The following is a 26,149-nucleotide window of genomic DNA, read 5'->3' on the forward strand; positions in this document are numbered from 1 at the left end:
AGGGGCATTTCCTTAGCATCCCTCTGTACCTCTCCCAGGCATTATAAAGGAATTCATGATCCTCTTGTTTAAAGCCTTGGATGTTCAGCCTTAGTTGTGTCATCCTTTTTGGAGGGTAGAATTAATTCAGGAATTTGTCTGTTAACTGTCTCCATGTTTTTATGCTTGCTGTGGGTTGGTTATTTAGCCACCTCTTAGCTAGATCTTTTACAGCAAATAGAAATAGTAGTAATCTGTAGACATCTTGATCCACTTCTTTATCACGTACTGTGTCAGCAATTTGTAAGAACTATGCCAGAAACTCAGTAGGTTCTTCCTGTGGAAGACCAGAATACTGACAATTTTGCTGCACCATGATAATGAGCTGAGGATTTAGCTCAAAACTGCTTGCTTTGATGGGAGGTATACAGATGCTACTCTCATATGCAGCTATAATGGGGTTAGCATATGACCCCAGAGTCCTTCTGGACTGTTCATTTCCACTTATGTCCATGATGGAGAAAAGGGAATATGAATTGCAGATAAATTATATTTTTAAAAATTTTTATTTTATTTAATTAAAAGTAACCGAATAAAATAAAATGAAATAAATGAAAAATAAAATAAAAGTTTCGAAAATTAGAAGAAAATGAAATAAAGGCAAATTGAAAACTAAATTAATTAATTAATTAAAAATATTTTCAAAAAAATTCTTAGTTAATTTCGAAATATGAGAGAGGAAAGTAGTTAAGTGATTTTTTCTGAAAAAGATTTTGAAATTAGCAATCAAAAAGATATGATTGAAAATTATTTTGAAAAAGATATGATTGAGAATATATGATTGCAATTTATAAAAAAAAGATATGATTGAAAAGATATGATTGAAGAAATTAAAAAAATTTGATTTTTGGAAAAGATTTGAAAAGATCAATTTTTGAAATTAGAATATTGACTTGACTAAAAAAAAGATATGATTTTGAAAATCTTTGACTAAATTAATGCAAAATTTCAAAATTTATGAGTAAGATAAGGAAAAGATATTTTTTTAATTTTTGAATTTTAAGGAGGAAAGAGAAAAACAACAAAATGACACTAAACTTAGAAATTTTAGATCAAAACAAAGAGAACAAACAAGAAAACTTTGAATGTCAAGATGAACACCAAGAACACTTTGAAGATCAAGATGAATACCAAGAACAAATTTTTGAAAAAGTTTTAAGTAAATAAAAGCACAAAAATACCAAACTTAAAATTTTTAGAGAATCAAACACAAATTTTTGAAAATTTAAGGGAAAACACAAAGAAGACACCAAACTTATAGTTTTTAAAGATCAAGAAAGAACTAGGAACATGCAAATTCGAAAAAATTAAAAGAAAATAAAAGCATGCAATTGACACGAAACTTAAAATATGAAACTAAACTTAAATAAAAGACTCTAAACCAACAAAAATAAAGTATTCCTAATCTAAGCAACAAGATAAACTGTCAGTTGTCCAAACTTGAACAATCCCCAGCAACGGCGCCAAAAACTTGGTGCATGAAATTACAATCACACTTTTGCAACTCCGCACAACTAACCAGCAAGTGCACTAGGTCATCCAAGTAATACCTTACGTGAGTAAGGGTCGATCCCACGGAGATTGTCGGCTTGAAGCAAGCTATGGTTATCTTGTAACTCTTAGTCAGGATATCAATAATTCTCAGATTTAATTGTAAAAAGTAGAAGAACATGAAATAAATACTTGTTATGCAGTAATGGAGAATAGGTTGAGGTTTTGGAGATACTCTGTCTCCTGAATCTATGCTTTCCTACTATCTTCTTCTTCACACACGCAAGGCTCCTTCCATGGCAAGCTTTATGTTGGGCATCACCGTTGTCAATGGCTACTTCCCGTCCTCTCAGTGAAAATGTTCCAAATGCGCTGTCACCGCATGGCTAATCATCTGTCGGTTCTCGATCATGTCGGAATAGGATCCATTGATCCTTTTGCGTCTGTCACTACGCCCAACACTCGCGAGTTTGAAGCTCGTCACACTCATCCCTTCCCGGATCCTACTCAGAATACCACAGACAAAGTTTAGACGTTCCGGATCTCAGGAATGGCTGCCAATAATTCTAGCTTATACCACGAAGACTCTGATCTGAATCATGAGGCTAAGAGATATTCATTCAATCTAAGGTAGAACGGAGATGGTTGTCAGGCACACGTTCATAGGTGAGAATGATGATGAGTGTCACAGATCATCACATTCATCAGGTTGAAGTGCGAATGAATATCTTAGAATAGAAGCAAGCGTGATAGAATGGAAAACAGTGGTAATTGCATTAATTCATGAAGAACAGCAGAGCTCCTCACCCCCAACAATGGGGTTTAGAGACTCATGCCGTAGAAGATACAATATGAAACGTGTAGAATGTCATGAGGTCCAAGATGAATCACTAAAAGTAGTTTTTATAGTAAACTAGTGACCTAGGGTTACAGAAAATGAGTAAGCTAGAGTAGTTAGTGTAGAAATCCACTTCCGAGGCCCACTTGGTGTGTGCTTGGGCTGAACATTGAAGCTTTCATGTGTAGAGACTTTTCTTGGAGTTAAACGCCAGCTTTTGTGCTAGTTTGGGCGTTTAACTCCAGCTTTTATGCCAGTTCTGGCGTTAAACGCCCGAATTCTTAAGCTGACTTGGAACGCCGGTTTGGGCCATCAAATCTTGAGCAAAGTATGGACTATTATATATTGCTGGAAAGCCCAGGATGTCTACTTTCCAACGCAATTAAGATCGCTCCAATTGGGCTTCTGTAGCTCCAGGAAATCCACTTCGAGTGAAGGGAGGTCAGAATCCAACAGCATCTGCAGTCCTTTTTCAGCCTCTGAATCAGATTTTTGCTCAGGTCCCACAATTTCAGCCAAAAAATACCTGAAATCATAGAAAAATACACAAACTCATAGTAAAGTCCAGAAAAGTAATTTTTATTTTAAAACTAACTAAAATATACTAAAAACATACTAAAAACAATGCCAAAAAGCGTATCAATTATCCGCTCATCAGTGTTCTTATTATTGGTTATGAAAAGGTGTGTTTTGGGGTTTCGGATTAAGATAAAAAGCAAGAATAGCAATGGCAGAGGAAATAAAATAATAACAATAAAAAGCCTTGATTAGGAGAGATTAATCGGAAGTTCTATCCTTGTTGGATTTTTCTCAAGATCAATTGATAATTGAAGGTTGCTTCTACTTAGTTATCCTTTACCAAGTAAAGTAAAAGAAAGTCAAGTAAGTTGGAAGTCTACTTCTATTCACAAGTTCTAATCCTCTCCCTTGGGAAGGATTAGCGTTAGTGACTAGAGAGCCAGCCAACAATAAGCCCAATTACAATTTAACTCTTGAGTAATTCAACTCAAGGGTCTCCAAATATTAATCAACTCCAAAATCAAGTTAGGATCTAACTTAGAACATCAATTAATAACAAACAATAGAAGAAGTGATAAATCTGAAATACCTCAAATTGCATTAAATAAAAGAAATCAAGTTAAACATGAGAATTCCTGAACCAAATTAGAAAAATAAATAAAAGGAACATTGAACCTGTAATTGAAGAAGATGAAATCCTAATTCCTTTAAGAGGAATCCTAATCCTAAATCCTAAGAGAGAGGAGAGAACCTCTCTCTCTAAAAACTACATCTAAATTATGAAAAGTGAATTATGAGTCATCTATGTTGTGTTTTTTTATGAATGGATGGACTCCCCCACTTTATAGCATCTAATCTGTGTCTTCTGGGCCAAAAACTGGGTCAGAAACCGCCCAGAAATTGCTGGGGACGAAATCTGTCACGCTGATTTTCGTCACTGTGACGCGTCCGCGTGGAGCACACGTTCACGTCACCTAGCCGTACGGCCACTATGGCAAATTATATATCAAATCGAATCCCCGGACGTTAGCTTTCCAACGCAACTAGAACCGCATCATTTGGACCTCTGTAGCTCAAGTTATGACCGTTTGAGTGCGAAGAGGTCAGGCTGGACAGCTTAGCGACTTCTTCAACCTCTTGTATTCCTTCCACTTTTGCATGCTTCCTTTCCATCCTCTGAGCCATTCCTGCCCTGTAATTTCTGAAATCACTTAACAAACATATCAAGGCATCAAATAGTAATAAGAGATGATTAAAATACACAAATTAAAGACTCTAGGAAGCAAGTTTTCAATCATAAAACAAATTCTGGGAAGGAATTGTAAAACCATGCAAATAGTATGAATAAGTGTGCAAAGGCTTGATAAAAACCACTCAATTGAGCATAAGATAAACCATAAAATAGTGGTTTATCAACCCTCCTTAGGGATAAAATCTGGTAGTAGGAAAAAGAGTACATCACCTTGCCTGACTAACTGAAATACAGTTTTAAAGAAGATGTATTCCAAGTATTTGGTTGGATAGTTCCATCAAGCTTTTGTATTTTGTATGCTCCTTTGCCGATGACTCTCTGGATTCGAAATGGTCCTTCCCAGTTGGTGCTTAGTTTTCCATGTCCTTGTGGTTTTCGTATATCTTCAATCCTTCAGAGAACGACATCTCCCTCTGAAAATGTCATTGGTTTGAGCCTCTTGTTGTATTTCCGAGTTATAGCTCGTTTAGCGGCTAGTTGATGCAGTGCTGATTTGTCTCGGTTTTCTTCGACGAGGTCAAGCTCAGTTCTTCTGTTTTCGATGTTGTCGCTTTCGCTAACGTTTGTAGTTCTGGTGTTTTGTAGGGATACCTCAATGGGTATCATGGCATCACATCCGTAGACCAACCTAAAGGGGGTTTTCCTTGTTGATGATTGTTCAGTTGTGTTATAGCTCCATAGTACTTCAGGGATAAGCTCGGACCATTCTCCTTTTGAGTCTTCGAGCTTCTTTTTAAGGCCCTGCAAAATGATCTTATTTGCAGCTTTGGCTAAACCGTTAGTTTGTGGATATTCGACAGAAGAGAATTGTTGAACTATTTTAAAATTTTGTATGAAACTTGTGAACTTTTGATCTATAAATTGTCTACCGTTATCAGTAATAATGAATTGAGGAATACCGAATCGGCATAGGATATTTTTCCATACAAAAGAAATCATTTTTCGGAAGTAATTTTTGCCAATGGTATTGCCTCTATTCATTTTGTAAAGTAATCAATGGCAACAATTAAAATTTTAACCTGGCCTGGGGCGGGTGGAAAAGGCCCGAGGATGTCTTGCCCCCATTTGTTGAAAGGCCAGCATATCTCGGATGTGTGTAACTGCTCGGCTGGGTTGTGGATGATTGGTGCATGACGTTGGCAATGATCGCAATGCTTAACGTTGTTCATGCAATCTTGTTGTAACGTCGGCCAGTAGTAACCTTCTCGGAGGATTTTGGCAGCTAGACTTCGGCCGCCTATGTGCGTGCCACAGACACCTTCATGAACTTCATCTATTCCCAGCTTGGCTTCTGTCGTGTTTAGACATCTTAGGAGAGGTATTGTAAATCCTCTTTTGTATAGTTCGATTTCGAGTATTGTTTAGAAACTTGCTCTTCTTTTGAACTTTCGTGGATTTTGGATGTTGTTGGGGATGTTACCTGTTTGTAAGTAAGTTATGAAGGGTGACCTCCAGTCATCTTCCTACGAAATACTCGAAATTTTTGTTCGCATAACACTAGGTTCTTCAAGTGTTAGTTGAGATAATATAGGTGTCATAGTTTGACTTCTTGTTGTTGCTAATTTTGAAAGGATATATACTCTATCATTTTGTTCCCGAGGTATGTGGGATATATTGAATTTTTGAAAATTACTGACGAGGTTATTGACGATGGTATTGTATTTTTATAATAATGGGTCTTTTACCTGGAAGTTACCTGTTACCTATTGTACCACAAGGAGGGAGTCGCATTTGATGTTTAACTGTGTTATGCCCATTGTGTGAGCCAGTCGTAGCCCTGTTATTAGAGTTTCATACTCTGTTTGGTTATTGCTTGCGTGGAAAGTAAATTGCAGGGATTGTTCTAGTGCTATTCCTTGTTCGTCCTCGAGTAGTATTCCTGCTCTGGAACCCTTACTGTTTGAGGCTCTGTCGACATATAGTGTCCATATGTTATCTTTAAGATCTTTTTCTTCTAGAGTGAGTTCTGCAATGAAGTCGGCCAGTGCTTGTGATTTGATGGCTCCTCTGGACTGGTATTGGCTGTCATATTCTGACAACTCGATCGACCATTTGATTAATCTTCCTGCTAGTTCAGGCTTCATCAGTATTTGTCTTAAGGGTTGTTCGGTTCTGACCACGATGGTATGGCTTTGGAAGTAGTGTCGCAGGCGTCTGGCTGTTGTTACAAGAGTCAGAGCCAGTTTTTCTAGCTTCGGGCGGATCTCGGCGTTCTAAAGGGTTTGCTTACGAAGTATACTGGGTGTTGTTGTTTCCTTGTTTCTGTTACCAAGACAGAATTGATGGCATGGTTAGTAATAGATAAATAGAGATAAAATGGTTTATCAGCCTCTGGGGTTTGGAGGATTGGAGGTGCTGAAAGTATGCCTTTGAGCTCGGTGAAAGCTGTTTCGCATTCTTCGGTCCAATGGAATTGTTCTTGTTTCCTTAGGCTTTTGAAGAAATGGTGTGATTGGTGGGCTATACGGGGTAGGAACCTAGCCAACGCTGCAAGTCGGCCAGTCAGTTATTGGACTTCCTTGACTGTCTTTGGGCTTCTCATGTTAAGGATTGCCTGGCATTTTTCAGGGTTTGCTTCGATACCTCGGCAAGTTAGCACGAAGCCTTGGAATTTCCCACTCTACACTCCGAGGGCACATTTTTCTGGGTTGAGTTTCATGTTGTATTGGAATATCTCTGTTAGATTGTTGATGTGGTTTGCCGTATGTGTTGATTTTGCCACCATGTCATCGACATAGACTTCTATGTTTCGGCCAATTTGATTTATGAAAATTCTGTCCATGAGTCTTTGGTAAGTAGCACCTGCATTTTTGAGTCTAAACGGCATAACCTTATAGCAGAAATTACCATTCTCAATAATAAAAGCAGTTTTATCTTGGTCAGCCTCATGCATTAGGATTTGGTTATAGCCAGAATAGGCATCCATGAAACTTAAACATTGAAAACCAGAGGAACTATCAACAAGTTTATCAATGCATGGGAGAGGTTATGCGTCCTTTGGATAGGCCTTGTTGAGGTCTGTATAGTCTACACACATCCTCTACTTACCGTTATTCTTTTTTACTATTACCACGTTGGCTAACCAAGTGGAGTATCTGAGCTCTTTGATGAAGCCAGCGTTGAGTAGTTTTAGGGTTTCTTCCAAGGAGGCTGCCCTCTTGTCAGTGCCGAGGTGTCTTTTCTTCTGAGCTATAGGTCGGACTAATGGGTTGATGGCTAACTTGCGACAGACGACGTTGGGATCTATCCCTGGCATATCTGCTGGGGTCCATGCGAACAGGTCAACATTTTGTCTTAATAGCTCGGTTAATCGATCTTGTTCATCATTTTTTAGTGCGATGCCGAGGTATGTATATTTTCCTTCCTCGGTTATTAACTGAATATTAGAAAGGTCATATGTTGGCATCGATCGTTCTTGATAATTGGTTCTAGGATCCAGGTCGGCCAGGGGAGGTAATCGATCTGAGATATATACTGCTTGGACATACTGCTGGTCGGGTTGCCTTGATTGTTCATTCTTCAGGCTGGCGTTATAGCACTGCCTGGCCTCCTTCTGGTCTCTGTGGATAGTTACAACTTTGTTATCCTGCGAGAGAAACTTGACACACAAATGCACAGTAGAAACAATAGCATTGAATACATTCAACGAAGGTCTGCCTAGAATGATATTATAGGGACTTTTGCAATCCACGACGAGATATTGTATTTCTAAGGTTTTGCTATTAGGATATTCTTCGAAAGTAGTTTGTAACCAGATGTACCCTCGGATGGACACTCGCTCACCTGAGAAACCTTCCAGATCTCCGGATGAGGGTTGGAGGATCTTGTCGCTGAGTTTCATTTTTTGGAATGTTGAATAGAACAGCACGTCCGCGCTGCTCCCTAGATCCATCAGGATCTTCTTTACCAGTGGCTCACCGACCTGTGCTGTAATGACGACTGGGTCGTCCAGCTTCCAATCGGTCGCCTTATAGTCTTTAGGGACGAATGAAATTTCTGGTTTGTCCTTGTTGATGGGTGTTGGGAGAAAAATCATCGGTAAAGAATTTCACAAAAATAATCGCGTTGCAAGTATAGATCTAAACAGACAATTAAACCTCAATCAAATTTAATTTGTTTGTCACTAAAGCAAACCCAATAAAAATAAACCGAAATATTTAAACATCGGGTCGTCTCTCAAGGAATTGCAGGGGAGTATACTTATAATTGGTTATGAGATTGTATCTTTTTGGGTTTTGAAATAAGGAACAAGAAAGTAAAATGACAAGAAAATAAACTAATAATTAAGAAAAGTCCTAGCAAGGATTGATTATTGGAATTCCTATCCCCATTATCATAGTCACTTGTGATGGTAATTACCTTTTGCTCTCACTTAGTTAACCTCTAACACTTGAAGGTAAGTCAAGTGAGCAATTCAACTACTTGAGTTCACAAGTCCTAATCAAAGACTAGAGTTAGTGAGGCTCAAGCCAACTAGCAACTTCTAATTACCAAACAACAAGAGACTTTGACAATTCAAGAGTCTCTAATTTACTCAATCTAAGCTAAGAACATAAAAAGCTAATTTAAAATCCAACCAAGAATTTTATCAAACACTTGGAAGGCACAGAATGAAAGCATAGAAAAGCAATAAGAGAATGTAAAATCTAAAACCAACAATTGCAAAATTAATGATAACAATTAACGGAAGAAGCAATAAATATGAAATACCTCAAATTGCGTAAAAAGGGAAATCAAATCTAACATGAGAATTCATAAACTAAATAAAGAGATCAACAAGAGAGATAGATGAACTAAAGTACTAGAACAATTAAGAGTAGAAGAAAACTAAATTAAATTGTAATAGAAATCTGAAATTGAGAAGACCTAAAGCTAAAAACCCTAAAACCTAGAGAGAGGAGAGAGTCTCTCTCTCTAGAAACTACATCTAAAACTTAATGTGTGAATAATGAGGTGTGTATGATTGATCCCCTCCCCCCACTCTGCAGCCTCTAATCTGTGTTTTCGGGCTTGGAATTGGGCCAAAAATAGCCCAGAAATTGCCCCCAGTGTCTTCTGTGTAATGCAGCACGTGACGCTCTGTCACGCGTATGCGTCGTCCACGCATACACGTCGCTTCCAGCTTCTCAAAACATCATTTTCTTGCATTTCTTCCACTTTTGCATGCTTTCTTTCTATCCTCTAAGCCATTCCTGCCTTATAAACCCTGAAAATTCTCAGCAAACATATCACGGCATCGAATAGTAATAAGATGGGATTAAAATTAGCAAATTTTAGGCCAAAGAAGCATGTTTTATTTCAATCATAGTACAAAATTAGGAAGAAAAATGTAAAACATGCGAATTATATGATAAGTGTGAGAATAATGGATAAAATCTACTAAATTAAGCACAAGATAAACCCTAAAAATGGGGTTTATCAATCTCCCCACACTTAAACATTAGCATGTCTTCATGCTAAGCTCAAGAGAAGTGAAAGAGCGAAACTCTCGCGCGATCTAGAATTTTCACAAAAATATAATCGCGTTGTAAGTATAGCTTTTAGACCGACAAGAATTCCTTTCTTACAAAAGTTTTGGTTGTCACAAGTAACAAACCCCTTTAAAATTTATAACCGAAGTATTCAAACCTCGGGTCGTCTTCTCAAGGAATTGCAGGGAGGTATGTTCTTATTATTGGTTATGAGTTTTGTAAATTGGGGGTTTTTGAAATAAGGAGCAAGTAATTTAAATGACAAGAAAAATAAATTAATAATAATAAAATCTCTTGGTAAGGTATAAGAATTTGGAATTTCTATCCTAGTTATCCTTATCAGATGTGATGATAATTGGGTTTTAATCCCACTTAGTTAAGTCAAGTGGACTAATTAGCTTGATCCTCAAGTCCTAATCAATCCCTGTGGGAAGACTAGCTTTAGAGCGATCCAAATCAATTAGTAATCTGCCAATTTCAATCACTGCTGAGTTTGAAAACTCAAGTGTTACCAATTACTTAACCAAAGCCAAAAGGAAGAAAATATCTAAATTAAATTAAAAGCATCCATATAAATAAAGCAAAGCAAAGTCAAATCTGAAATACCTCAAAATATATTAAATAGAAAACCAATCTAAAAAATAAGAGTTCATAAACCAATTTGAGAAAATAAATAAAAAGAACATTAAACCTAGAAATTGAGAAGAAATAATCCTAAATCCTTTAAGAGGAATCCTAATCCTAAATCCTAAGAGAGAGGAGAGAACCTCTCTCTCTCTAAAAACTACATCTAAATCCTAATAATTATGTGAATATGAGTGTATGATCCGTCCTCTTGATTTCTCCATTCTCTGGCTTATATTTTGTGTTTCTGGATTCAGAATTGGGCCGAAAAAGGGTCTAGAAATTGCAGGGGGCGTTTTCTGCAGATTCTGATGCGTGGCGTCTGTCACGCGTTTGCGTCATCTGGGAGTTTTCCTTGTCACGCGTTTGCTTTGGTCACGCGTACGTGTCATTTGCGTTCTGTTCAAGGCAGCGTCTGCGTCAGTCACACGTTCGTGTTTATGCCTTTTCGCGCTAGGCACGCGACTGCGTCGTCCATGCGTTCGCGTCGCTGCCCTTTTCTTCAAAACTCCATTTTTGTGCTTTCCTTCCATTTTTGTATGTTTTCTTTCTGTCCTCTAAGCCATTCCTGCCTGCCTTAGGAGATCTGAAAATACTTAACACACAAATCACGGCATCGAATGGTAATAAAGGGTAATTAAAATTAATATTTTTAAAGCATAGGAAACATGTTTTTCACATATACCACATAATAAGGAAGGAAAAGTAAAACCATGCAATTTACATGAATAAGTGGGTGAAGGATTGAATAAATCACTTAAATTGAGCACAAAATACATAATAAAATATGGGTTTATCAACCTCCCCACACTTAAACAATAGCATGTCCTCATGCTAAATCCAAGAGAAAGGGTAAAGTTAGAATGGTGGAATCTCATGCAATGCATTCTATTCTAAATGCAAACTTCCTACATGAGTCATGCAACTTTAGTTATTATCCACCTATATATATAAGGCTTACATGTGGTTAATTTGTTTCATATTTTCAAGGAATCATATATACATAGCCAGACCCTAGATAATGTTAAAGCACTTTTACAATTGAGATGGGTAAAAGTATTTCACAAACCTGCAAGACAATTAACAATTAAGCAGAGATATATGGTGTTGAGCTATTGAACCCTCACTGGATTTTTGTGTTTACTCTCTAGTCACTCAGTGTTTATTGGGTTAATCACTCTATTCTTTTTCTATCCTTGCTTTCTAAGACTTTGTTTTTCATCTAACCAATCAACAATTATGGAATACAGACATGCAAAAATCATGAGGTTTTTTTCAAGGTTGTAATGGGGCCAAGGTAAAGGTAAGGGTATATGTATAAGGCTAAGTGAGCTAACAAAGTGAATCTTTGATTAGTCTAAGATCTCACCTAACATACATACTTTATATAATTTAAAGTTTCTTTACCTATTTATCCAAATTTTCTCACTTTGTATTACAAGCTCATGCATTGATTCTTTTTATTTTGCATTTGGGGAGATTTTGTATTCCCTTATTTAAATACTGAAAATATATATTATTATTATTTTTTTTTTGTGATGCACATGGTAATTTAGTTATTTTGATTTCACATGAGCATGCTTTCCAAATTTCTGAACTAACTTATTCATTTTAAATTCCTACTTTGTTTCTATCATCCCATGTTCCCATAAAATTCCCTACACTTAATTATACACAATATCTATCTTAAGCTAACCAAAGATTCAACTTGGGATTTTTATTTTGTTTTTCTGCTTAAGGCTAGTAATGTGGTTATAGAACAAGAGGGGATTAAAAAGCTCAAGGGGGCTAACAAAGGTGATGTAAAAGGTAGGCTAAATTGGGATAAGTGAGAAAAAATTCAAACCATGGCCTCAATAATCTCTTGGTATGTATCTATATTCTATATTGGACATATAGATTAAAACAAAGTAAAGAACACCAGAATGAAAAAGAAGGGCAAAACACACAGGAATGAAATTTATGGTTTTGAATATAACCATACAATTAAACTCAAAACTCACAGGCTGTGTGTTCTTTTGACTCAAAAATCATATATCAATTATGTATATCATGCAAGTAGAAATCAAGAGTTCCCATTATTCTCAATGTAAATCTTAGGGTGGCCCTTAAAATCTTAGTGTTCCTCCTTGAAGAAATGTTGTTAATTAACTAACATGTAATGTTATATATACATGGTGTGTGGATGTTTGATTCTGTTAAAGTCTCTAGTTTACTTCTTTTTATTTTCGATTAAATCAAACTATTATATGCTAAAAGGGTAAACTATACTAATTAATCCACATATTCTATAACTAATAAGTTTAGAATTGCAAACTAAACTAAATGTCTAAGATATAAACTAAAGTGCAAAATGCAGAAATAAAGTAAAAATACAGAAAAAAAACAATGTGCAAGTACTGAAAAATAAAAAATAAAAATAAAAATACAGAAAAATAAACAAAATAAGATAGAAGAGTCTGTAGTAGTTCACCAAAAAGATAAGCCAGGGATGGCGACCTTCCCACACTTAAAATATAGCATCGTCCTCGATGCTCATTCAAGCTGGGTGTGAAGAAGTGTCATCACTGGAAGGATGGGCTGCTGGAGTCTTTGTGGTGGCCTGAGGGTCTGCAGGCTGGATAAGTGTAGGAGGATCTGTCTGCTGCAGTGGAGGCGCTGACTGTAGAGGAATCTTCGGATCTGTGGCCTGTAGCTGGTGGTGCTCCTCATGCTGTGGCGCAGCCTGCTCTGGTCCTGCCTGCTCAGCCTCTCTCTGTGCATGTGTCTCCTCCTCATGCTCGTCCGCCTCCTCCTTAGATGGCTCTGATGGTGTGTCAGGTTCAGAGGGAATGTCATGGTGACCAGTGCGGAGCAACAACTTTAAATGCTCATAGCGTTGCTTGTTGCAACGCTCAGATCTCTCATATCGCCGCTGGTTGCGGTGCTCCATCTGGTCTAGCTGCTGAAACAGGCGGTGCACGAGGTGGTAAATGGGCTCTGAGGCAGGTGGAGGTGCAGTGGTGGTAGTTGGTGCAGCAGTTGATGAAGAAGGGGCAGCTGAAGGTGTGGCTGCCTCATCAGAAGCGGTGAGGAATGGGGGTCTGTAACCTAAAGCCTGAAACTTCCTGCTGTGAGGGATAATCTTCTTGCAGTCTACAGCAGGTGGCTTCTCATCAGCAAGCTCCCAAGGCACGTCAGCTCGGCGGCCTAGCTGGGTGATCAGATAAGGGAAAGGGAGGGTGCCTCTGACATGGACCCTGGCCATATAATACCGGATGAAACGTGGAAGATACAGGTCCTTACCCTCCATCACACACCAGATGAGGGTGATCATAGCAGCGGGTAGCTCTGTCTCATGAGTACTCAGCATTACATAGTTGCTCAGAATCTGGTGCCAGAGTCGAGCCTCATCATTCAAATATATCAGCTTGATTCCCTTAGGCACCACTGTATTCTTACCCATGACCCATGGGACAGTAGGATCAAGGGCTATCCTCTGCTTGACAGCATCCCAGTCAAATCTCATAAATCTCATATCCTCTTCAGCCTTTTGGTATCCGTCAGGCTGATTTGACTTAGGCTGAAGCTGGAGGATATCCTCAATAGCTTCCTCAGTGACTAAAATCTATTTTTCTCTGAGGTGCACTGCATCCAGGGAAGTCTTGAAATAGTTACAGTAAAATTCTCTGACCCAGGAAGCATTGACCTCTGTCAAGTTTCGTTCCAAGAAGAACCAGCCTCTCTATTTTATCTGTTCGGAGGTGTACTGCTGTAGTTCGTCTGGAATTTTTAGAGTTCTTTCCAGGTACAGGTTCCGGGAAGTGGCAAACACTGGGTACCTCAGCTCACAGTATTTGTTTGCAAATTTTACCGGTCAGCTGCAGGTACCAACTGGTCAGCCTTTTCCTGCGCGAAAAAGTTCTTTTCCCGCCAGGAATCATCATGCAAAATGTCGAGGATGGTCATAGAGGATTCTCCTCTTTTCCTTTTGCCAGTGGTTGCTTTGCCTTTTCCTTTGCGCTGAGGGTGAGACATCCTGAAAAACAGAAATTCTAGGATATAATTGAAGAACAAAAGTAGGAAAATAAGTAGGCAAATAGAATAATAGCAATGGAAGCACAGAGAGGCAAAAGAGCAAGAGAAGAATGAAATGAGTGAAAAATGTGCATTTTGGATTGTGGTCGAGTGAAAAAGTCTAAAAATAAAAGTACACTCCAAAATATATGATGAGTAGAATTCAAGTAAATTAGGAAAAACAAGGATCATGCCCTGAGTTAGAAAGTTAAAGTAGTCAGGTAAAAAGGGAAGTCAGAAAGTTAAAATGGTTAGTAGGTAAAAAGGAGGTTAGAAAGTGGAGAGCAGTGAGTTAGGAAAAAGAAAGTTAAAGTAAGTGGCATGATAATGGTTTTCTAGTTAACAATAAATTCACAAATTTGAAGAATAATCAACTCATATTCAAGCAAAAATTTCAGTGTATTGATGATAATTCAGAAGGATAGAAAAGTTGCAAAACGAACATGAAATCATCAATAGTACAAGTTATTAACCAGGGGATCAAAAGGAAAAAGAATGCTAGCCGTGCAGTCATGAATCGGTTTGGTTGTAGCCAAGTAAGGCAAAATAGTAAGTTTCCAAATGCAATACATGAAAACAATTTGCAGAAAATTGGGCAACATTCCGGCTAAAATTGGATGTTCCCGGGTAATAAATATCAAGAAAAACAGTTCATATGAGATTAAAAAGCGTTGCAAAGAGTCACAAACAATAGGAGTAGTAAAGAATAGTCTAACAGCAGCATGAAACATTAAAGAACAGCATATGAATAGTATTAACATCACAGCCAGATCAAAATTGCAGAATAGGTAAAACAAGTAACAAGAACGGTGCAATTATCAGGCCTAAATCCACTAACCACATCCTAGCTACCTAACCACCTAGAATCCACTACAAACATGCATCACTAACTATCCTAAATTGAACAGAATCTGAAAAATATGCAACTAACTACGGAGGATAGAGAAATCGGTATTCGGCGGAACCTGGTATGTGTATGAACAGAGGTGAGGGCAGAGAGATGGTGGTGGTGACGCGGCGGCACTGGGAGGGAGCACGGTGGCGCGGTGGTGGAGCAGGGGCGGGGTGGAGGTTGGGGTTTGGGCTGGGTGAGGGGGAGAGGAAGGAAGAAGGGGGGCGAGGGTTGTGGGGGCTGTGGTGGTGGTTGGCAGTTCTGGGCGGGTGGCGGGGTGGTGGCGGCTCGGTGGGTGAGAGGGAGGGAGAAGAGAAAGAAGAAGGAGAGGGAAGGAAGAAGGAGGGGGGAAAAAGACGTCAGCGGTCGGGGTGGTGCGGCGGTCGGGTCTGGCACGGTGGTCAGAGCTGGGCAGCTGGGGCGGTGGTGAGTGCAGAGAAGGAGAAAGGTGAGAGGAGGGTTGGGGGTGAATGGGCGACGCGAGGGGTAGGGTTTCGCGTGAAGGGGGTTAGTATTTTTGAATCCACGCGATCGCGTGACTTGGGTGAAATGGGTTTGACGCGGTCGCGTGATTGACGCGATTGCGTGGGTTGGGTAAAAGATGGGTGATGCGAACGCGTGTGGCACGCGTACGCGTCGCTGTAAATTGTGCTAGACGCACACTTCCAGCGTCGTTTCAGTGCAACTCTCTGTTTCCATTTAGGGGGCCATAATATTCACGCGACGCGGATGCGTCGCTCACGCTTTCGCGTGGGATGAGTGTTTTGCAAGTGACGTGTTCGCGTCAGGACGTGAACGCGTGGGCCGTTTTGTGCTAAACGCACACTAGTCGCACGATTCCATCCCAACTTTCTGGGCGTTGGATCTTACGCCGATTTCCACTCCACGCCCACGCGTGGCCTGCGCGCTCACGTGGCGTGAAATTTTTTTTTATGCAATTATGCAGTATGCAATATGCAGTGCTAATGTAGATGCTATGAATACTTCTAGGTTCAATGAAAATAAAATAAAATAAAAACAAACAACACGAAATAAAATTGAAAAAGAAACAATCATACCATGGTGGGTTGTCTCCCACCTAGCACTTTTAGTTAAAGTCCTTAAGTTGGACATTTGATGAGCTTCCTGTTATGGTGGCTTGTGCTTAAATTCATCCAGAAATCTCCACCAATGTTTGGAATGCCCACAGCCTCCGGGGTCCCAAACAAGGCACGTAAAGCCTTTGAGCAGCTTCAAACAGATTCTCAGGCTCCCGGGGTGTTGAATGTCATAATAGATTCCAAGATCCCAAACTTTGCTTTCAAATCCGCCTTTGTCTGGAATTGTATTTTTCCAGCCAGGCGGTTTGGAAACTGTATTCTCACCAAGATGACCAAACGTCTTCTGAGACCCATTCAATTGAACTTGATACCAATCCTTGTACTTCAGATTGAAGTGTGGAACCTTACTGAATCTTGCACACCGGCTCTGAGTACAAGTCATTTCCCTCTTACTCTTAAAGCCGCAGAGAGCTCTAAGCTGGCCATCTGTTTCAAGCAAACCATATTCAAGCGGAAAAGTAAAGATAAAGGTTAAGGATTGTACCCACTTGAAGCTTGTATTAGGTGGTAATGGCTTTGGGATAGGTGTTTCCAGTGGTTCTGTAAGCTCTACTCTCTTGTATTCTTCTGTGAATTCCTCCACTTCTTTGAAAAATTCTTCAACTGCAACTGCGTCTTGATCAAAGCCTTCTATGTCTTCCTCGTCACTCAAGTCATAAGTTGGAGGTTGAGAGAAATCTACCTCGACATCATCTTCGTATTCACTTGGATAAGGTTCTTCAGGCTCAAGGAGTTCAGTTGCGGATGCAAGTTCGTGACTAGGAGAGCTTGATTCATGATCATCACTGCTTATGGAATCAACTTCTTGGTCTGTTCCGTCCAATTCTTCACAAGGTATATGCTTTGGAGGTTGTGCACTATCCTCCTTGGCATCAAATTCGAACTTCTTGGTGGAATCCTTTACATTTCTCGATTCCCATGGAGGTTCAGCATCTCCTAAATCTTCAACCACTTTTTCCTCTACAACTATTATGGCTTCCTCCACTTGTTCCAATACAAAACCATGCTCCTCATTGTCCACCGAAGTTTCTAGTGTCTCCTTCATGCTTCGCTCTTCTTTTGATTCCCCACATGTAGCCATGGGAGTACTTTGAGTGCTCAGATGTTAGGAAGCTAATTTATTTACTACCCCTGTTAAGGCAGTAGCGAGTTCCAGTACGTCCCTTTGCATCTTCGCTTGCCCTTGAAGAAGAACACGAAGGGTGTCATCCATTGGAGATTGGGGTGGATATGAGGGTTCATTGGTTGGGAGAGAGGGCTCATAATACAGAGGTGGTTCTTCTTGATAAGGACGTGGAGATGGTGAATATTACGGTGGTGAATGGTGAAAAGGAACTTGTGAGTGTGGTGGTTCAAAGCTATGTTGAGAGGGTCGTTCATAAGCACAGGGTAGAACTTGTTGGTAACTACAAAGGGATCCACCGTATCTATTGCCTTGGCATGCATTGTAGAATGGTCGTCGTCTGTGATATTGTGGAGGGTGTTGTTGCCTAAAGGGTTGATCAAGTCCTCGTGGCTCCATCCATCCTTGATTGCTCTGACCTTGATGCATGTTCCTACTATAGCTTTCATTCCCTTCAACAATATTAGAACCAAACTCAAAGCGAGAGGGGTAAGAACTCATGGTAGCTAAAAAGAATTAAAAATGAAAATAGAAACAAATAAACAAGCAAAAGAAAAATATTTACAATAACCAATAATAAGGAACACGTTTGCAACTCCTCGGCAACGGCGCCATTTTGAAAGAGCGAAACTCTCGCACGATCTAGAATTTTCAAAAAAATATAATCGCGTTGTAAGTATAGCTTCTAGACCGACAAGAATTCCTTTCTTACAAAAGTTTTGGTTGTCACAAGTAACAAACCCCTTTAAAATTTATAACCGAAGTATTCAAACCTCGGGTCGTCTTCTCAAGGAATTGCAGGGAGGTATGTTCTTATTATTGGTTATGAGTTTTGTAAATTGGGGGTTTTTGAAATAAGGAGCAAGTAATTTAAATGACAAGAAAAATAAATTAATAATAATAAAATCTCTTGGCAAGGTATAAGAATTTGGAATTTCTATCCTAGTTATCCTTATCAGATGTGATGAGAATTGGGTTTTAATCCCACTTAGTTAAGTCAAGTGGACTAATTAGCTTGATCCTCAAGTCCTAGTCAATCCCTGTGGGAAGAATAGCTTTAGAGCGATTCAAATCAATTAGTAATCTGCCAATTTCAATCACTGCTGAGTTTGACAACTCAAGTGTTACCAATTACTTAACCAAAGTCAAAAGGAAGAAAATATCTAAATTAAATTAAAAGCATCCACATAAATAAAGCAAAGCAAAGTCAAATCTGAAATACGTCAAAATATATTAAATAGAAAACCAATCTAAACAATAAGAGTTCATAAACCAATTTGAGAAAATAAATAAAAAGAACATTAAACCTGAAAATTGAGAAGAAATAATCCTAAATCCTTTAAGAGGAATCCTAATCCTAAATCCTAAGAGAGAGGAGAGAACCTCTCTCTCTAAAAACTACATCTAAATCCTAATAATTATGTGAATATGAGTGTATGATCCGTCCTCTTGATTCCTCCATTCTCTGGCTTATATTCTGTGTTTCTGGATTTAGAATTGGGCCGAAAAAGGGTCCAGAAATTGCTGGGGACGTTTTCTGCAGATTCTGATGCGTGGCGTCTGTCACGCGTTCGCGTCATCTGGGAGTTTTCTTTTCATGCATTTGCTTCGGTCACGCGTACGCGTCATTTGCGTTCTGCTCAAGGCACGCGTCTGCGTCAATCACGCGTTCGCGTTGATGCCTTTTCGCGCTAGGCACGCGGCCGCGTCGTCCATGCGTTCGCATCGCTGCCCTTTTCTTCAAAACTCCATTTTTGTGCTTTCCTTCCATTTTTGTATGTTTCCTTTCTGTCCTCTAAGCCATTCCTGCCTTAGGAGATCTGAAAATACTGAACACATAAATCACGGCATCGAATGGTAATAAAGGGTAATTAAAATTAATATTTTTAAAGCATAGGAAACATGTTTTTCACATATACCACATAATAAGGAAGGAAAAGTAAAACCATACAATTTACATGAATAAGTGGGTGAAGGATTGAATAAATCACTTAAATTGAGCACAAAATACATCATAAAATATGGGTTTATCAAGAAGCTATAAAGGAGTGAAGAGGAATGGTAAAACTTATGAAATGCAACCTATCTATATGAATGCAACTAAATGTAAAATGCTCTTTCCTACTTGGTTTAAAACTAAATAATTTCTCCAAAAATAAATATAAACTGGATTCCACTAATTTAAATCTCAAAATAAAGTACAAGTAGACTTGCAGAAGAAAATAGCTCATGAAAGTCGGGAACAAAGAATCGAGCATCGAACCCTCACCGAAAGTGTATACACTCTAATTACTCAAGTGTTTAAGGTTCGATTCTTTCAATTCTCTACTAACCTTGCTTTCTAAGGCTTGGTCTTCTTCTACCAATCAACAAATAATTTGGTGCACAAATACACATATCAAGAGGTCTTTTAAGGGTTGTAATGGGGTTAGGGTCAAGGTAGGATTGTATTTGGTCAAGTGGACTAAAATCTGAATCCTTAATTAACCCAAACTTCCCACCTAACGTAGGGCAATCCATGTAATCAAAATACAAAACCTAACTATCCATTAACCATGTTTTCCACATATTCATACATCCTAATTTCGAGTACAGTACATATACATTGCTATCACCATTTACTTTGGGGTATTTTGTCTTTTTTTATTATTTACTCTTGTTCTTTTCTTTTTCTCCTTTTTTTATTTTTTTTCTTTTTTTTTATTTTTCTCAATGCATACAATTAAGATATTGAATGCAAGAATATATGCTCAACTATTGTTTTGCACATTTTCACAAGAATATACAACACCCAATTCTCAAACCAAATGTTTCCAAACCCAACTTCCCCACACTTAAATCATGAACACTCTCACTAGTCTAAGCTAATCAAGGATTCAAATGAAGGACATTATTGTTTTCCACTTAGAGTTAGTGATGAGCTAAAGTAAAGAATAAATGGGGTTAAAAGTAATGAAAAGGTTAAGGCCATATAGGTATGTAAGCTTAGTGAAACAAGGCCTCAATTATATAAGTGCATGCATACATCAAACAATGGAAATATAGAATTAAGCAAGACAAAGATCACAATTTCATAGAGAACAACACACACCAAAATAAAACATTGGTTGATAAGATGAAATCAATCAAATAGGCTCAAAATCTCATTGGTTCTGTGTGTTCGAGCTCTAAACGATGTTCCAAAATAAAATTCTTCAAACAAGTTTAACAGAAATTTTAGTTCAAATTAGTGAAATGCCATGAAAAAGTTTCTTGAACAAGAATTCATCACTTCAACCAAGTAGTACATATATGCACAAAATCAAACAAACATGCAATCAAACATGCAAATGCAACAATTAATTTAACAAAGAAAATTAAACATTGGTGTTGAGGAAGAAAGTAACTAACCCACAGAAGTCAGTATCGATCTCCCCACAATTAAAGATTGCACCGTCCTCGGTGCATGCTAAGATGTGCAAGTGGACGGGTGGCTACAACTAATGTTTTTCCCCAAAGATTGTGCAGATGGACTCGTCTATTGCCCCATTTAGGAGTCTTCCGTTTTCCTTCTTGGTGACCATCCTGAAAGAAGAGAAAAAGAAAGAAAAGTAACCCAGAAACAAAGATAAGAAAACAAATAAAATATGGGTGGGTTAATGCCAAATAATGAGGGTCTTAACTACATGGTAGCTACAACATGCAAGTGAGAAAGCAGTAGAAGCAAATGGCATATCAATATTGCAAAAATTACAACAATGGGGAGAGAGAGTAGGTCATGAAAGCCAATATAAATTTATGTCAATGCAAAAGGAATACAAGTGTCATAAAAATTAGCATTGACCTATGAATAATAATATCCAACAATATAAAACAAGTCACGAAGCACCAAAATAATGCAAGAAAAGATGCAACAGTTGAAGAAGAACATTTAACACTAATGGAAAAATAATAAACTTAGAAAAGAAAATAAAAATATGTACAAAGTTAAAATGCAATGAATGAAAGTATGCAAATGCAATAAGTAAAAGAAATTGAAAGAGAATAAGAATGAGAATTTAAAGAAATGAAGAAGAAAGTAAGAAAGGAAGAAGAAAGAAGGAGAAAGGAGAGAGGAAAGAAGAAAGAAATGGAAAACAGAAATCGGACGTGACATGTGCACATACATCACGCGTGCGCGTGAAAACTGAAATAGCCATGCGACGCGTAAGCGTCGTCCACGCGTACGCGTGGATGGCCAAAAACGAACACTGACGTGTGACTACTCGCACGATTCCAGCACTGTGGCAGCCCAACTCTCTGTTCATTTCACCAATAACGCCGTTTTCCACCCCACGCGTACGCGTCGCTGACGCTTACGCGTAGATTGGCAAAATTTGCAAGTGACGCGTACATGTGAGTCACGCGTACGCGTGGGATGACTTGTGCGCCAGCCACCCCTCCCGCGTCGTTCCAGCACAACTCTTTGTCTGTTTCAATTGAGAGCGAACCTACATATGACGCGTGTGCGTCATCGACGCTTACGCGTCGAGTGCTTTTTTTTTAATATAAAGCAAAATAAGGGTGAACATGCAGAATTGGAAATTAACACTGACAGAAATAAAAGAAAACTAATAAAAAGGAAGATCATATGGTGGGTTGTCTACCACGTAGCACTTTTATTTATTGTCCTTAAGTTGGACATTTTGTGAGCTCCTTGTCATGGTGGCTTGCGCTTGAACTCATCTTGAAACTTCCACCAACGCTTGGACTTCCAATAAGCTTCAACATTCCCAAGTGAATTCGCCAAGCCTTGATGAAGTTCTTCACAAGCTTTGAACTCCCAAAATTGATCCTCTTGTATACCCGGATCCCAAATCTTGTTTCTACACCCGTCTTTAAGCGGATCATCATTGTTCCAATCGGGTGGCAAGCAATCCGAATTCTCAATGCAATACCAAACTCTTCTCTTAGATCCAACCAAATGTTCACTAGTCCCACCCTTGCACCTAGCTCTTGAAATATCAACCTTGATGAGCCTTGATTTGCAAATCCAACCACTAAACATCCTTCTCTTACGCTTAATTCCACAAAGCTTCCTAAGTTGACCATCAGTTTCAAGAATACCATACTCAAGTGGGACAGTAAAGCGAATAAAGATAAGTCTTACCCACTCAAATGAAGGAGTAGATGGCAACCTAGGTAGAGAAGTCTCCAACGATCTTGACAAAGCATATTCAACTCCCGTCCATCCTTTTCGAAGGACTTCCACTTCCACATCATTCTTAAACTCACTCGGAGAAGGTTCTTCATACCCAAGGAGTTCAATTGTGGATGTAGATTCATCACTAGGAAGACTTGATTCATGATTATCATCACCAAGGGAACTTGCTTCTTGATCTATCCCGTCCAATTCTTCATAGGGAATATGCCATGGAGGTTATGCACTAACCTCCTTGACATTAATTTCAAGCTTCTTGGAGGAATACTCTACAACTCTAGATTCCCATGGAGGTTCAGCATCTCCTAAGTCTTCAACCACTTCTTCCTCTTCAACTATTACGGCTTCCTCCACTTGTTCCAATACAAAGTCACATTTCTCATTGTCCACCGGAGTTTCTAATGTCTCCTTCATGCTACGCTCTTCTATTGATTCTCCACATGTAGCCATGGGAGTACTTTGAGTGTTAAAGTGTAGTGAGGCTAAATTATCTACTACCTCGGTCAAGGTAGCTATGAACTCTTGTGTCATCCTTTGCATCTCTTTTTACTCTTGAAGAAGAACACTTAGAGTGTCATCCATTGGAGATTGGGGTGGATATGAAGGTTCATTTCTTGGGAGGAAAGGTTCATGATAGGAGGGTGGTTCATCATGATAAGGATATGGCGGTTCAACACTCTCCATCTTTTCCACTTGTTGTACAACACACTTCAATCCCTCGTTCTCAAGTTGAGATATGTTAGCCATGAGAGCTTCGTGTGCTTTTTGGCTTTCCTCTCGCTCCATTTGATGAATGGTTGCTTGAAGTTGATCCAGTGTTTTCTTGAGACGATCCCTTGACTCTTGTTCTGCTTGGCTAACATGATTAAGATCATATGGCTCTTGGGTTGATGGATATGGACATTCCCCTATGGAGGGTTGTGGTGGAAAAGAAAATTCATCTTGTGGTTGAAAATTTCCATACATTGGAGGTGGTATATATTGAGGTGGTGGTTCTTGGGAGTAGTTGGGTTAGAATTGGGGTGGCTCTATGTATGGTTCATATGGCTCATAGAGTGGTTGGTATGGTGGATATGGGTTAGGATCATATGAAAGTGTTTGGTAGGATGAGGCTTGTGAGTATAGTGGTTCAAAGCTATGTTGAGCTCAGAGTCGGTTGGTGGGGGTTGTTGCCAAGAGGGTTGATCAAATCCTTGTGGCTCCTCCCATCTTTGATTGTCCCATCCTTGATGCATGTTCTCATTGTAGCTTCCATTCCCTACAACTTAATTTGAACCAAACTCATAGCCAAGAGGGTGAGAATTCATAGTAGCAAATAAAAATAAAAACTAATAAAATTAAGCAACAAAGTCTTAAATCTAACAAAAGCTAACAAACAAGCAAAAGGTAAATATATACAATAACCAATAATAAGGCACACGTTTGCAATTCCCTGGCAATGTATTGATGGGGAAAAATAGTCGGCAAAGAATTTCACAAAAATAATTGCGTTGCAAGTATAGATCTAAACCGACAATTAAACCTCAATCAAATTTAATTTGTATGTCACTAAATCAAACCCAATAAAAATAAACCGAAGTATTTAAACCTCGAGTCGTCTCTCAAGAAATTGCATGGAAGTATACTTATAATTGGTTATGAGATTGTATCTTTTTGGGTTTTGAAATAAGGAATAAGAAAGTAAAATGACAAGAAAATAAACTAATAATTAAGAAAAGTCCTAGGAAGGATTGATTATTGGAATTCCTATCCCCATTATCATAGTCACTTGTGATGGTAATTTCCTTTTGCTCTCACTAAGTTAACCTCTAACACTTGAAGGTAAGTCAAGTGAGCAATTCAAATTGAGTTTACAAGTCCTAATCAAAGACTAGAGTTAGTGAGGCTCAAGCCAACTAGCAACTTCCAATCACCAAACAACAAGAGACTTTGACAATTCAAGAGTCTCCAATTTACTCAATCTAAGCTAAGAACATAAAAAGCTAATTTAAAATCCAACCAGACATTTTATCAAATACTTAGAAGGCACAGAATCAAAGCATAGAAAAGCAATAAGAGAATGTAAAATCTAAAACCAACAATTGCAAAATCAACGATAACAATTAACGGAAGAAGCAATAAACATGAAATATCTCAAATTGCATAAAAAAGGAAATCAAATCTAACATGAGAATTCATAAACTAAATAAAGAGATCAACAAGAGAGATAGATGAACTAAAGTACTAGAACAATTAAGAGTAGAAGAAAACTAAATTAAAGTATAATAGAAATCTGAAATTGAGAAGAACTAAAGCTAAAAACCCTAAAACCTAGAGAGAGGAGAGAGCCTCTCTCTCTAAAAAACTACATCTAAAACCTAATGTGTGAATAATGAGGTGTGTATGATTGATCCCCCCACTCTGCAGCCTCTAATCTGTGTTTTCGGGCTTGAAACTGGGCCAAAAATAGCCCAGAAATCGCCGCCAGCGTCTTCTATGTAATGCAGCACATGACGCTCTGTCACGCGTATGCGTCGTCCACGCGTACGCGTCATGTCACGCGTACGCGTCGCCCACGCGTACGCATCGCTACCAGCTTCTCAAAACATCATTTTCTTGCGTTTCTTCCACTTTTGCATGCTTCCTTTCTGTCCTTTAAGTCATTCCTGCCCTATAAACCCTCAAAATTCTCAGCAAACATATCACGGCATCGAATAGTAATAAGATGGGATTAAAATTAGCAAATTTTAGGCCAAAGAAGCATGTTTTATTTCAATCATAGTACAAAATTAGGAAGAAAAATGTAAAACATGCGAATTATATGAATAAGTGTGAGAATAATGGATAAAATATACTAAATTAAGCACAAGATAAACCCTAAAAATGGGGTTTATCAATCTCCCTACACTTAAACATTAGCATGTCTTCATGCTAAGCTCAAGAGAAGCTATAAAGGAGTGAAGAGGAATGGTAAAACTTATGAAATACAACCTATCTATATGAATGCAACTAAATGTAAAATGCTCTTTTCTACTTGGTTTAAAACTAAATAATTTCTCCAAAAATAAATATAAACTGGATTCCACTAATTTAAATCTCAAAATAAAGTACAAGTAGACTTGCAAAAGAAAATAGCTCATGAAAGTCGGAAACAAAGAATCGAGCATCGAACCCTCACCGAAAGTGTATACACTCTAATCACTCAAGTGTTTAAGGTTCGATTCTCTCAATTCTCTACTAACCTTGCTTTCTAAGGCTTGGTCTTCTTCTACCAATCAACAAATAATTTGGTGCACAAATACACATATCAAGAGGTCTTTTAAGGGTTGTAATGGGGTTAGGGTCAAGGTAGGATTGTATTTGGTCAAGTGGACTAAAATCTGAATCCTTAATTAACCCAAACTTTCCACCTAACTTAGGACAATCCATGTAATCAAAATACAAAACCTAACTATCCATTAACCATGTTTTCCACATATTCATGCATCCTAATTTCGAGTACAGTACATATGTATTGCTATCACTATTTACTTTGGGGCATTTTGTCCTCTTCTATTATTTTCTCTTTTTTCTTTTCTTTTTTTCC

General features: G+C 38.5%; 2 protein-coding genes and 1 pseudogene across 2 annotated transcripts; all 3 read right to left on the minus strand.

Annotated features, from left to right (window-relative positions):
- Positions 1-4,532: 4,532 nt before the first annotated feature.
- On the minus strand, positions 4,533-5,078 carry LOC148575888 (uncharacterized). The gene has a single exon (XM_088502610.1). The coding sequence runs from the start codon at positions 5,076-5,078 to the stop codon at positions 4,533-4,535; it is 546 nt and encodes a 181-aa protein (XP_088358736.1).
- Positions 5,079-6,759: 1,681 nt separating this feature from the next.
- LOC148575889 (uncharacterized) lies at positions 6,760-8,175 on the minus strand. The gene is made up of 2 exons (XM_088502611.1): positions 7,223-8,175; positions 6,760-7,069 (listed from the first exon to the last, which is right to left on the minus strand). The coding sequence occupies exons 1-2, from the start codon at positions 8,173-8,175 to the stop codon at positions 6,760-6,762; spliced, it is 1,263 nt and encodes a 420-aa protein (XP_088358737.1).
- Positions 8,176-22,083: 13,908 nt separating this feature from the next.
- On the minus strand, positions 22,084-23,370 carry LOC148575890 (uncharacterized; annotated as a pseudogene).
- Positions 23,371-26,149: the final 2,779 nt, after the last annotated feature.

Source organism: Arachis ipaensis, chromosome B1, assembly GCF_059453495.1.
Source record: "Arachis ipaensis isolate K30076 ecotype BB chromosome B1, ASM5945349v1, whole genome shotgun sequence".
Classification (NCBI taxonomy): Eukaryota; Viridiplantae; Streptophyta; class Magnoliopsida; order Fabales; family Fabaceae; genus Arachis; species Arachis ipaensis.